Consider the following 13,791-nt stretch of genomic DNA (forward strand, 5'->3'; position numbering starts at 1 on the left):
ATAAGTAAGGATCAACAGCTTAATAGATTTGTATTTACGATCTTAATGAATAAAACTATGTTTCCTTATATATTTTATTGTCATTGTAATTTATTTTATATAATGTTTAATATATTGTTATATATATGTTGTGAAGAATAATGTGGTTTATTTTAATTTTCATCAAGTAGGCAATTTCTTATCATTATTTAAATATTTGCGAAATTACTTTAGAAAGACTGATAGTTATATATTTGATACTTCTAGTTTTAGTACCTTCTTCTTTTCTTTTCTTTTTTTGGTATAATTCTCATATGCCATGCAAAAAGAAGATCATTGAAATTAATTTTGTTTAGCTTAAGAATATAGATTTCAAATGATGTTAAGATAAGTATCTTTCAATTTTAATTGGAATTATAAATTTTTATTTAACTTTATCATACCTTTTTTTAGTATTTTTGGTTGTGATTTTTCCCTCTTATTATTTTATTTTATTTTTATTTTTGATTTTTTTTGAAATGCTTCTACCCAAGTCGAAGGTCTATTCGATATAATCACTTGACCTTTAACTCTACCCTCCCTCAATTTATATGTAAACTTACACGTTGTATATTATTATTTTGCTATATATATATAAAAAAAAAAGGTTTATTATATATATAATTTCCCTTATTTTTCTTTATCATACACTGCTTGAAAAAATTGATGATGAATTGATTTTTAAAAATTAAATAAATGTCTACAATATAATTTAAAAGTCAAATATTGAGTTCGTAAATAAACATTTTTTTATTTTTTAATTTCTTATTCAAAATCGTAAATAAACATTTTTTGTATTAAATTTGAATTCGCCACGAAATTATTTTTTCATATTGAAGAGTAAAGTGTTTCCAAACAAAGACGATTATGTATCTAAAAGAACTCAAAACCCTATCTCTAACTATAAATGGAATATTTACCATTCCAGCATAATCCTTTTCGGAAAATCTTTCCAAAATTTTTAGTATATCAGAAATTATTTTTGTTGTTGTTGTTGATAAAGTGGTTACGTAATGACAGTGATACCCTTTACTAAATTAAGGGGGTCCATCTGCCATTAACTCTGGTTTTGGTTGCTGAATGGAAAATCAAGTTGTAACACTTACAAAATGTCGTAATATAATACAATTAACCCAATAAAAAAGATAACAAGTAACCTCGTGTTACTAAACTATAGATCAAGTAATGTTTATGTGAGTATTGTTTACGAAGATACACGTATAGAAGCATTTAGAAGATTTAATCTAAAATGTATATTTGTTTAGAATTCACCTCCGCGTACTGTGTATTACTAAATGATACATTTAAGATACAATACGTTATATGGCTTAAATTAATATAAAGTAAATAGACAATTAATAGTTATACGGCTTAAATTAATATAAAGTAAATGTTAGGATCGAATCCACACACACTTGATGAATAAAAAATACAAGATCTTTAGAGAGAATGAGATGAGAGATCTAGAGAGAAAAAGAGATAAATCAATATTTCGTGATAACACTTCGTGAGTAAACTTTCACAGTGGTAAAGTATATATATTGATAAATCAAATATTTTTTATTACAGAGAATAAATAAAGAACAATAATATATATTAATCAGGCTCCATAACCTAACAGTAAATAAGAATTAATAATTTTGTGTGCTTTTACTCGGCCAACTATCCAACTCGCCGAATTTTCAACAAATGCGTCTTACCTAAGACTTATTAATATTTCTACGTTCCCACCACATTATACAACATCAATCTTAGTCTAAATTTAATTGTTTGATCGAAGCTTGACATCAATTTATACTTTGACTTATTCTAAGATTTGTCCTAGTCAATTGTTAAAAAGCCTTTAATCCTATTAAATATTTTTTTATTTTTCAAATATTTTTATGTTGAAGTGTTTTAATTTATAATGTTTTTATTATTTAAAACCACATATTATTATATATGAATGTGAAAGACATTAATTGTTCAATATAATTTTTTCTTTATTATGTACCATTTTTTCCGAGTTAATAATGTCCTCAAGGTTATTTTCGGACTTTTTATTATTTCATTGGAGTCTATGAATTTTATCTAGAAAACTTAATGCTTGCATATTTAAGGTGCACCTTGAAAACATAAATAAAATAAAATAAAAGAGAGTTATTCCATTAACTCCATTTTTAAATCTACCAAAAGAAAAGCAGTACTAAGCTACCTTAATATTTGAAGCCCTTCAATTATTCTTTGCAGCTTGCATTACTATTGCCACACAATTTGTGTTCATCTAAATGTCAAATTATATCGAATTGATTATTAGATTTTTAGAATTAAATTTATATTTTCACATAAATTATGTCTATATTGAATTACTCAATAGATTTTAATTTCCAGAAAAAAAATATCAAATAAAATTTTATCTACGAGTTATATTTTATAATTAGACATTCAGATTTTTTCTGCTTTAGCCTGGGTCTGGGGTGGTGGAACCAATTACTACTGGCCAACATTAATTAGCATTTAAAGTCCCAACTCCTAACTTTTTGTGCCATTTCTTGTGAAACTAGATTAGTATTAGGTATGAAATTATAAGATAAAAAGATAAAATTTTGTTAGATATACGATTTGAATTTTTCGCGTTGTATGTTTTTTTATAGATATAACAATGCTAAAACTATAACAAAATTAGCCTAATTCATTATACAATTTTATCAAATAAGTATCAAGTTTATAAAAATTACGTAATATACTATCATAAATATATTCTTAAACAATATACTATTTATTGATCAAATTTTATTATTTTAATAAAAAAAATTAAGCATAAGTTATGGTGTACTGCTTTAATACAATCCGTTAACATTTGTACAGATAATCTTCTCAAGTTAAACTTGAATTTCTCATTTATATGTTTGAGAAGACAAACCAACATTGTTACTTTGAGTCATGTATTGTTCAATTTGTTTCCAATCTGTGTTATCAAAATCAAAAATTACTGATTGTAATAAATTGTTCAGAAACAGGAAGTAACTGAAATTTATAGAACCAGTAAGCGAGATGAACAGAAATTTAATTCACAAAATACTTAAATCTGTAAAAACGTACCAGAATCTGAAATATCTTCTTTTGAATTGGAAGAAGATCAAGTCCACTGAACTCACAGTGTCCCCTTAAGGAAATTATTATCCTCTAGTATCCGAAGTTTGATTTGGAATATAACCTCCCAGGGTAAAATGATCTTAATCAGCAGAGTGTAGATACCAAAAACTCTACCGTCAGCGAAGCAATCCACAACAGGAAAGTACACGAAGAAAAATGTGTGCAGAAGAAGAAGAAGAAATCAAAAAATTCGTTAAGAAATATTCTGAAGAATGAGTGGTATTTATAGGCAAGAAGAATACGTTCTGAAAGGTTGCAACCCTTTCAGAATTGACACGACCATTAATGAAAGTTTGCAACCTTTCAAATGGTATTGACTGTTCCTGAAAGTTGCAACCTTTTAGAAAAACGGTCCGACTTTGTCCAAAAAATAGTCTCTCGATCATTTGCCGAAGCCGAAGCGAGCGGCGGCGGCGCGATGGGGTCTCTCTTTCCAACCCTTTTAACAATTAATAGGAGTGTTTATGTATTTAAACTCTCCTATTTTTTTTTCATCACCGATGAGAGACAAATGTCTTTTCGTTAAAGCATAAGAGGACTTTTCAAGTTCTCAATTTTTCAAGCTGTCAACTTTTCAAATTCCTCTCCTTCCCTCTATTTTCCATCAATTCTTGCTACATACCCAACACAATTTGATCGGTAAATATATTTGATAAACATGTAATGAATTTGGTAATTATAATAATCATAGTAGTAGAAATTGATTTGAAATAATAATAAATTCTATGTTATTGAGAATAATCAATATATGAGATACAAATAGTTTAAAAAGTAATTGTATGAATTTTAAATCCTTATCACATATGAATAAATGGTCAGTAGATGTATTTGTATGGTTATTTTTTTAAAAAAATATAAATTTGTGGATCAATTTTTATATCTGAAAAAAGAATCAATTTTTCTTTTCTGCTTATTCTAAGCAATTTCGCTAGGTAAAATATGCCTAGGACTAGTTTTTATTAACAAAGAAAAAAGGAATAAATATGATAAGGAGAGTTCGATACATTACTAATTCCATTAAGATAAGGAACCTTTACTAATTTCTTCTAAAAAAATTCCACTACTTTATAGTGGGGTGCATATTAATGATTATTGTATCATTTATTTTTTTCATTATTCATTATCTTTTGAATCGTAGGAATATTCAGAGAATCTGACTTTTACTTATGTTTTTTATGTATGACATTTTAAAAGAAATGTATTAAAAATTACTCTAATCATACCGATATCGAAGAAAATTCAAATCGAAATAATATGACAATTTTTTTAAAAAAATTAATTTAAAATAAAAATAGAATTTTTTGTACTCAATGATCAGTATATAAAGTCATTCTAAATTCGAAACTCATCTCATTTCAATCCTTTATCTAGTTAGAAATTGGGTCAAATATAATCGTCTAGAGAAAATATTATGGGGTTGATAAAGATCGAACTAGAGTCCCCCGTAATATAATCGTCTAGACGTTATCATTTATTAATTTTAGAAAATAAATGATCAAATCAACCTCGTCTTTTAAAAACAAAGTTCCTTTATTAGGAAAAAAAATCCAAAAATTGCATAGAATTATTTATTCAACTCATTCCAAATTGAGTAATCGAATTGTTTATTTCTTCTATAGTTAGCACGAGAATCCCTTTCAAAGGCCAAAAAAAAAATATTAAATTCGATCTCCAAACTTATAACCAACATAAGAACAACGCTTAATTATGGTATTATTTGATATGAAGAAATAAAAATACATATGCCAATGTATATAGACTTGCTGAACGTGCGACGTATATTAATTAATTTTAATAAAATCACAAGAATTACGAGTAATATTTTCCTTTATTTGATGGGCCACCTTCACCCAACTTGGTACTATAGAGTAATTACTACATCTAGAGGGGATGCAACATTATGATCATGTACCAAGCTACAAGTCAAAAGTCGAATTTAATATTTTTAAAATTTTTATTTTGTGATATACTTTATTTTTAAAGATAAATAAATTTGTTATAGGATTTTCAAAATTTTAAATATGTCGTTTGATAGAGTGTATTGGAGAAAATAGTGCATGTATTAGCGGGATGTATTATTACTATTTTGTTCGGTACATTTTTCTAACTTATGCATAACTAATGTTTAGCCGACTCAATAAGATTTGGGCTTAAAGCCAAACCTTAGGGGTCCTAATATTTTTTTCAAAAAAAAAAATAATCATGTATATATTTATTTAAAATCTATTTTTCTTGTCCTTTTAGATGTCAAGTCATTAATTTCTGTTTTCTGATCAATTTATTTTAGTATTTCCTTTTCAATTGATAATATAGAGAATATATTCAATCTCATATTATTGATCTTAGATAAGATTTTATTAATTTAGTTTTAAAAAAATTATTTTCATCGAGGCAATAGTTACGAGAATTCCTACTCAAAAATGAAAGACGGAGAAAATGATAGGACCAAAAAATTAATAGTGCGGAGTTATGAGCTCACCCTACTGATTAGAGGCGGTGGTTGGAACAGTGGCTTAGCTAATTTTTTAATAAGGAAAATTGAAATTTAAAGAAGTGAATATACAAATTAATTTAAGAGAATTTGATATTTATTATATATATATATTTAAAATAATTTTAATTATATATAAATTGTAATTATATTTTTTATTGAATCGAGTATAAATGAAACCCTAACAATATAGGGACTCTATCCCTAGATTGGATTATTTGAATTAGATGTGAAAATTTTGATTAGGATTTTGGGAAAAGAAAGAAAAAAGGGTAAATAAAATAATATTTTAAAAAATAAATAATTTATTTTTAAAGAAAGTTAAAAAAAATAGTGTTAGATTTCATTGAGTTCTTTCTTTGGAGCTCATAAATAAGATAATAATGGTTAATTTTGTTAGTTATGTGAGGCTTATAGTTTAATTTATCATCCTATTTTGAAAAATATGTTAGGCGGTAATGGACTCAAATGAGCATTATTTTGTTGAAATTAAGGGAAAATTGTATATAATGGTAAATTAATAATTTAAATTAAATGTTATAACCATACTTTGATTTAATTGTGTAATGCAACAAACAGTTTGCCGGATGCCTCACTCTCTCCAACTCTCACTCGCCACTCTCCCTCTCTCGCTCGCACCCTCTCGCTTTTATACAAACACAAATATATAAAAATGTATTTGTATTTGTATAAAGTAAGAGATAATTGTATATATACATATATTTTCGTTCCCCTTTCTACCCTCTCCCGGATCTCGCTCGCTACCCCCACCTCTCTCGCTTATACAAACAGGAACAGAATGTACTTATGTTTCTGTTTGTATAAAGCGAGAAAAAATTGTATATATATATATATACACATACATATGCATATATCTTTTCTCTATACACTTATAATTATACAATACAAATATTTTCTTGTCTAATTTTCTTTTGTCTTTCTCTCTTTCTCGTGTTATACATACACAAATTATACAATTGATCTTTTGTATATATATATATATAGTGAATTATACGACTGGTTTCTTTGCGTATGTATAAATAATTATACATTTGTTTTTTTGTATATATATAGCAAAATATACTTATTTATGTTTGCTATAGAGCGCAATTATGCAAAACTACAAATATAATTTTTATGTTTGATATATGTGAAAGTTCCTCTTAAATTAAATATTGTTTCAATCAAATATAATATATTAAAGGCTAAAATAAAACGATCTCTCTATATAGAGAGAGAGAACCGTTTTGATCATTTTCACATGACAAATAACTTTTTGACTAGACATAATTTTATATTTTCACATTATAATCTTTTACAAGTTATGTTCCCCACCCTTAAAGAACTTATGTTCGTTTAGGCATAAATTTGATTGCGAAGAATAAAAATTTAAAACTAACTTAATTGAAGGGTAAAATTTTAAAATCAACTCATTTGAGGAACCAATCGTTTAATGAGATATCGCTTACATAGTGTATTATAATAAATAAGGGGATACGATACTGTACATATTGAACCTTTGAAATTAGACTTGTTCTTATTTGACACATATAACATAAAACACAAGCCATAGAAAGTTTAGATTTTTGAATATACAAAAAATCATAGAATTAAACGCAATATTCATAAATTTTGAAAGTTAAAAACAAAAATTAATTAATAATCTAAAAAGTTTAAATTCCGAATTGATCTAAACTAGGCTGACCCTTGCTACCGACTTTGACAATTAATTAAATTGGAGTAACTACCACTATAACCCTCAAATTTAATACAAGTCAGAGGAGATTTAATTACTTGTGTACCTTCACGGAAACTCCACTTTTCTAAATTAATAATCCTAAAAAAATATAAAGATTGGATCACCAATAAGTACTGCGGTCCATTCTATAATTATATTTATTTAAATAATCATAAAAATAAAATAAAATAAAAAATAATAATTACTTCTATTTTAATATTTTAAAATAAAAAATATTTATTACAATTACCATGACAGCAAATTATTGAAAAGGGGAGAGTACTATCTTTTCTTTTTAATCTTTAAGATGTCGCCTTTATTATTTTTTGGACACCAAGAAATTGTACAAAGTGGTAACTCCGCATGAATTTGATTAGACGAAGCTTTACATGGTATGAATTTGAATATTAATAGGCTTTAAAATAAATATTGGACATGCGATGGACATCGAATGAAATTTTTTTTTTTTGCATGTGGCTGATCTTTAAATAAAATTTCTATATATTTATATTTATGTGAAAATATATTATATTTATTTATTATGCAAGATATTTATTCGAATATTAAATTGTGATTTCAATTTATTTTTATTTTATATAAATGTAAAATGTGATTTCAAAAATATATTGCAAATAAAAAAGGAAAGATTTGTCATTTTAAGTTTTGTTAAATGGACTCGTACTCGATGTTTGGAAAAATTATATTAAAAACAGTTGGTTACTTTTCGGATCATGGGAATTTCGTAAATTATGTATTTGAAAATTTATAATGATATTAATAGTAAATATTTACTCATAAAAGAAAAAAAATAAGATATATAATTTATTAATATGACACCTTAAAATATTTTGATATCTTATTTATAAATTATATGATTTGCTCATATGATAAAATTGTATGAGCTTTAGAAAAACTTTAACAATTTTCACAATTGTAATGATAAAATTGTTTAAGCGTTAGAAAAGCTTTGACAATTTTTACAATCTTAGTGATAAAATTATACAAACGTTAGAAAAGCTTTAACAATTTTTACAATCATAAGTTTTTCATATTTATAGAAAAAAGAAAACAACTTACAAATTTAATAATAATGAATTGTAATTTCAAATCATGTCCCAACAGAGTCAAAATACTCTGTCGTTATATTGATTTGACCTCCCGCAAACAGAAAAAATAGGGAGAAGCAAGGTGGGAAATAATTATTCTCTCCGTCCGGAAATGTTTGTCATGTGCGTTTATTGAAAGTTAATTTGGTTAATTTTTAAAAATAAATTAGATTACGTTGATTTGATATTTTAAATAAACAAAACTAGATATTCTAAAATTATATGAAAAGTACTATAAACTATAATTTTTTGCATATTAATATGATAAAAAATTTCATCTCAAACTATTAATCAAAACTTTTATAGTTTAACTCTAAAAATAAAAATTATGACAAATAATATCGGACACGCAATAAATTAGACTGAATCCATACAGTCAGTTCAGTTTTCCCTGGACCATACCTTGATATGTGGAAAAAATAAAAATACTACTACTACTATGTTGCAGCATTATTTATTTTTTCCAATCTACCAAAGAAATTATCAACAACTTTAATTTCGTGCACTCATTTCTATTTGTGTCACTCTATGCCTTTTTATTATAAAAATAAATGCACCCTATGTCTAAAATTGCTCTATTGTGCAGCAACTTCTGTTTCCTTACTAATTGAAAAGTTATTTCTTGTCTTTTTATCTTATATTTCTTGATTTTTATTTCATCATAATACTACTAATACTCATGGAGTTAACGAGTGTTCTTAAGTTTCTTGAAAATCGAGCCATTCTTGTTACTGGTGCTACTGGATTTCTTGCAAAAAGTAATTAATTATTCTCTATTAATTTCTTAATCTTAATTGATGGGGTGTTCAAAAATTTTATTTCTTTTTCCTTTATTTTTTGTCGTAGTTTTTGTAGAGAAAATACTTCGAGTACAACCAAACGTGAAGAAGCTATATTTGCTTTTAAGAGCTCAAGATAACAACGCAGCCTTGCAGCGTTTCAACAATGAGGTATTTATATATTTTTTATTCGTTTTACGACCGCTGAAGTTTGACTTATTTGAATTCACGTACGGGAATCTAATATAAAAGTATAGTAGAGTGCGCCCTAGCTGCTAAAAGCGTATTTTTCATGAAAAAGAAATTATTACCAGATATTTTTGATGATTTAGAAAAAGATTGTTGCACTTAGTTCAACCTAGAAATATGATTCATGAGATGATATTTATTCAAAACCATATAAAATCATTCGGATGCAAATTTCGGTGTAAATTATGAAGAAGTGGATTCACGATTTAAATTTTGTTATATTTAACTTTTGAATTTATATCGTTGAGCCCATTACTATTACCGTGGAGTGGGTTTTTGTAAATGAGAGGAAAATATCAGAGAAACGAAATATACGAGGTCATAAAAGTATTGCTTTCTAATAGTCTAAATATGAAAACTTTTGAAATTAATAAGTTCCAAAAAAAAAATTTTGTTAATTTTTTTAGTGTTTTTTTAGTGTTGAAATATTGTAGTTTGAACTAATTGACTATACACTACATGCTCTCCTCTTCCTCCTCGTACTAATTTTAATACAGATTTGTTGAAAAGATTACACGAAATTATTATCATTCAATTTTTCCAACGTACTATTTCGTTTTCGATTAGAATTTTATGATCGTTGTTGCTAGATAAAAACCTAAAACGTTGGAAACTATATTAGTATTAGTTGGTAAATATTTATTCGTCCGCAGAATTTATCTATATATATCACGTTATATAAATTTAAATTAAATGATTTAATAAGGTGAAATTCATGTTATAACTTACTGTTGGTATTTTGACTATATAAAGAATCAAATAAGAGATTCATTTAATTTGAACTTTAAGAAAAGAAACTACTTTTTTTAATTAATATAAAGGAATATTTAAATATTCCTTCGATTTTCAGGGTTGCCGTACTATATTTATTTTTCTTCTATTTTTTGTCTTGTGGTGCTACCAAGTTATCACCTAACTGAACGGACATTTCATTTAATTAAATTTATTATATTCGTACAACAACTCACACTACTCATCATAAGTTCGATTTTTTTTAAAAAAAAATCGTATCTTAAAATAAATTTGATCTTTTGAACTTTTTCTCATTTTATATTATGTTTTTCTTCTTCTTTTTTTGGGCATTTTCCCCCTTCAACAATTGAAAAATTATTTAGGGAGGAATACATATAAAGAACAAAACCCTTATATAATATAATTGTCGATATGTTTGTTTAACGACAATAATACAGTTGTTGCTATGTTATATTAAGTGGCAATAATATAATGAGCACTCTATATAGATCTATCTAAAAATTAAGCGAATCTGAATACAATGACATTGATTCAAATGCTGATAAACTTATGGCGGTAATATCTCTTTTGTTGTAGTGTGAGAAAATTTGAAAATAATTGAAAAAATAAGAATATAATTTTAAAAAGCGAACCATTGGTAAAATGGTACAATTAGTAAAGGCAAAATTAAATGGTATAGTAATATTTGATCAATTTAATCTTTTAATGATGAACAGGCTGTGGCAAAGGACTTGTTCAAGCTTCTACGTGAAAAACATGGGGCAAATTTGAACACTTTTATTTCAGAAAGGACCACGATTATACCTGGTGATATCACAATTGAAAACTTGGGGGTCAAAGACACTAATTTGCTCGAAGAAATGTGGAGGGAAGTAGATGTTGTTGTTAACCTAGCTGCAACAACAAATTTCGACGAAAGGTATATATATATATATATATATATACGTACGCTCATAATAAGTGAAATTAGTAAAATACGATGTAAAACTTGTTTGGTAACGTATATCTAAGTTAAATACAATGCAAATTGATTTTGTTTTTTCATTTTTTAGATATGATGTAGCCTTGGGACTCAATACATTTGGAGCTATAAACGTTCTCAACTTTGCCAAAAAGTGTAGTAAATTAAAGGTTCTTCTTCACGTATCAACTGGTAATTGGTACCTCTGATTATTATTATTATTTTTACCAAATAATGATTATATTACTGAGGAGAACGTCTTTATTAGAATATTTTTGCTTCTCAGTTGGGGCAATTAGCAATAATTTTTGTATGGACTTCCCAAATGTGTAACCTATATTATAATTACCCTTCTTCATGGTTAATTTCATAAATGACTTTTTTTTTTTTTGGTATTTGTTTAGCATATGTATCAGGGGAAAAAAGAGGGTTAATATTGGAAACACCCTATAATTTGGGTGAGACTTTGAATGGTACATCAGGATTAGATATTTACACAGAGAAGAAAGTTATGGAGGAAACATTGAAACAGCTGAGAGTTGAGGGTTCTTCTCAAGAGTCTATAACATCAGCCATGAAGGAGCTTGGCCTTCAAAGGTAGTATTGATTTACTTGCACTCCGTGTTTATATCAATCCAATAAATACAAGACACACGTCTTCACATATAATGAGATTGCTATAGAAACACAAAAACTTCAAATCCTGGATCTGTCTCGTCAGTTGTGTCATAAGATGAGATATATGTAAATCTCCACTACTAATAGATGAGCTTTTGTTTTATGAAGAGCAAGGAAGTATGGATGGCCAAATCCCTATGTATTCACAAAGGCATTAGCAGAGATGATATTAGGAGACATGAAAGAAGATGTACTTCTTGTCATTTTTCGTCCTACAATTGTTACTAGTACTCTCCGAGACCCTTTCCCAGGTTGGGTTGAAGGCATAAGGTATACATATAAATATTCACATACACTATAGCTACCATATGGTTGAATGATTTTCATGTTTACACAAAAGATGGTTCTTCTGCAGAACCATTGATAGTTTAGCCGTTGGATATGGTAAAGGAAAACTCACATGCTTCCTCGGAGATCCTGAAGCCATCATTGATCTAGTAAGTAGTAACAATCAATCTTCTCATTATAGCTGAGCATTCAACAACAAATAATGTCGAATTGTAAAACTCAATAATTATGTGCATGCAGATTCCAGCAGATATGGTGGTGAATGCGATGATAGTAACAATGATGGCTCATGCAGATCAACGAGGGAGTCAAATAATATACCACGTTGGAACATCAGTTTCAAATCCAGTAAAGTTCACATGTCCTCAGGAGTATGCCTTCCGTCACTTCAAAGAGCATCCATGGATTGACAAGCAAGGAAAACCAGTCATTGTTGGCAAAGTTAATGTTTTGAGTAGCATGGATAGCTTTCGCAGATACATGGCCCTTCGTTACATGCTTCCTTTAAAGGTTTGTTCTAAACACAGCGATAAATGAACTATGTTCCTCCTCCTAATATTAACATGAAGTTGTTGTTCTACAGGGATTAGAAATAGTTAACACAATACTCTGCCAATTCTTTCAAGACAAATATTCAGAGCTTGACAGGAAAATCAAGTTTGTGATGAGGTTGATAGATCTTTATGAGCCTTATTTATTCTTCAAGGGAGTGTAAGCAAACTACCTACCTCTATAAGATCTAATTCACATACACGGCGGTTTAGTATATAGAAGCTAAACTCGTCTTTTATATTTTGTAATCCTCTCATCATGTAAAATTTTGTGACAGATATGATGACATGAACACAGAGAAGTTACGCAGAGCAGCGAAGGAGTCAGGAATTGAGACAGATGTGTTCAATTTTAATCCCAAGAGCATCAACTGGGAAGACTATTTTATGAACACTCACATCCCTGGGGTGGTAAAATATGTATTCAAGTGAACTAAGTAGAAAACAAATTTGTTATTTCCTAATAAATAATTTACATTTCTATGTGGGTGGTTATTAAGTACACCATATAATATCCTTTGTTGCTTATTATTTTCAATCTATCCAGTTTAATTTGTTGTATCCCCAGGGATACACTAAAGACTCTTGTATTTTCAATTGGTAGCACAAATATATGAAATTCTTTTCCAACCAGTCTTCTTCTCTTGTCTACAACCTCTACAGAAACACCAGCAGCACCGAGCGACGGATAGACGACTAACCTCAACACAGAAAAACTTGGGATGCCAAATTGCAAACACCACGACTAACTGTCATTTTATAGCTACCAACTCTCTATTTCATATGCAAACAAAAAATTATAGTTGATATTATTACTCTTTCCAAGTTTTAAATCATTTCTTCATATAACCATTACCCTAACAAACCAAATTTATGGTTGACATTATTACTCTTACTAAGCTTTATATCATTTGTAGTTGATATTATTACTCTTACGAAGCTTTAAATCATCTACAGTTGACATTATTACTCTTACCAACCATAATAAAATAAATAAATGCTGTGGTTTTTTCATAATAGTTTTGTAGTAGTGTCATATACTTC

General features: G+C 27.5%; 1 protein-coding gene across 1 annotated transcript; it reads left to right on the forward strand.

Annotated features, from left to right (window-relative positions):
• Positions 1-8,835: 8,835 nt before the first annotated feature.
• Positions 8,836-13,380, forward strand: LOC101250126 (fatty acyl-CoA reductase 3). Its single transcript, XM_004241266.5, has 10 exons — positions 8,836-9,246; positions 9,335-9,438; positions 10,986-11,188; positions 11,322-11,422; positions 11,635-11,827; positions 12,017-12,178; positions 12,264-12,345; positions 12,437-12,706; positions 12,780-12,907; positions 13,026-13,380. The coding sequence occupies exons 1-10, from the start codon at positions 9,168-9,170 to the stop codon at positions 13,177-13,179; spliced, it is 1,476 nt and encodes a 491-aa protein (XP_004241314.1). The 5' UTR covers positions 8,836-9,167; the 3' UTR covers positions 13,180-13,380.
• Positions 13,381-13,791: the final 411 nt, after the last annotated feature.

This window comes from Solanum lycopersicum, chromosome 6 (genome assembly GCF_036512215.1).
Source record: "Solanum lycopersicum chromosome 6, SLM_r2.1".
Taxonomy (NCBI): Eukaryota; Viridiplantae; Streptophyta; class Magnoliopsida; order Solanales; family Solanaceae; genus Solanum; species Solanum lycopersicum.

Bases quoted from the DNA above. Each gene is read 5' to 3' on its own strand.
- LOC101250126 (XM_004241266.5), top strand. From the start codon at position 9,168: ATGGAGTTAACGAGTGTTCTTAAGTTTCTTGAAAATCGAGCCATTCTT. The intron at 9,247-9,334 runs GTAATTAATTAT...TTTTTGTCGTAG, and splicing joins TACTGGATTTCTTGCAAAAA to TTTTTGTAGAGAAAATACTT. The intron at 12,179-12,263 runs GTATACATATAA...GTTCTTCTGCAG, and splicing joins GGTTGGGTTGAAGGCATAAG to AACCATTGATAGTTTAGCCG.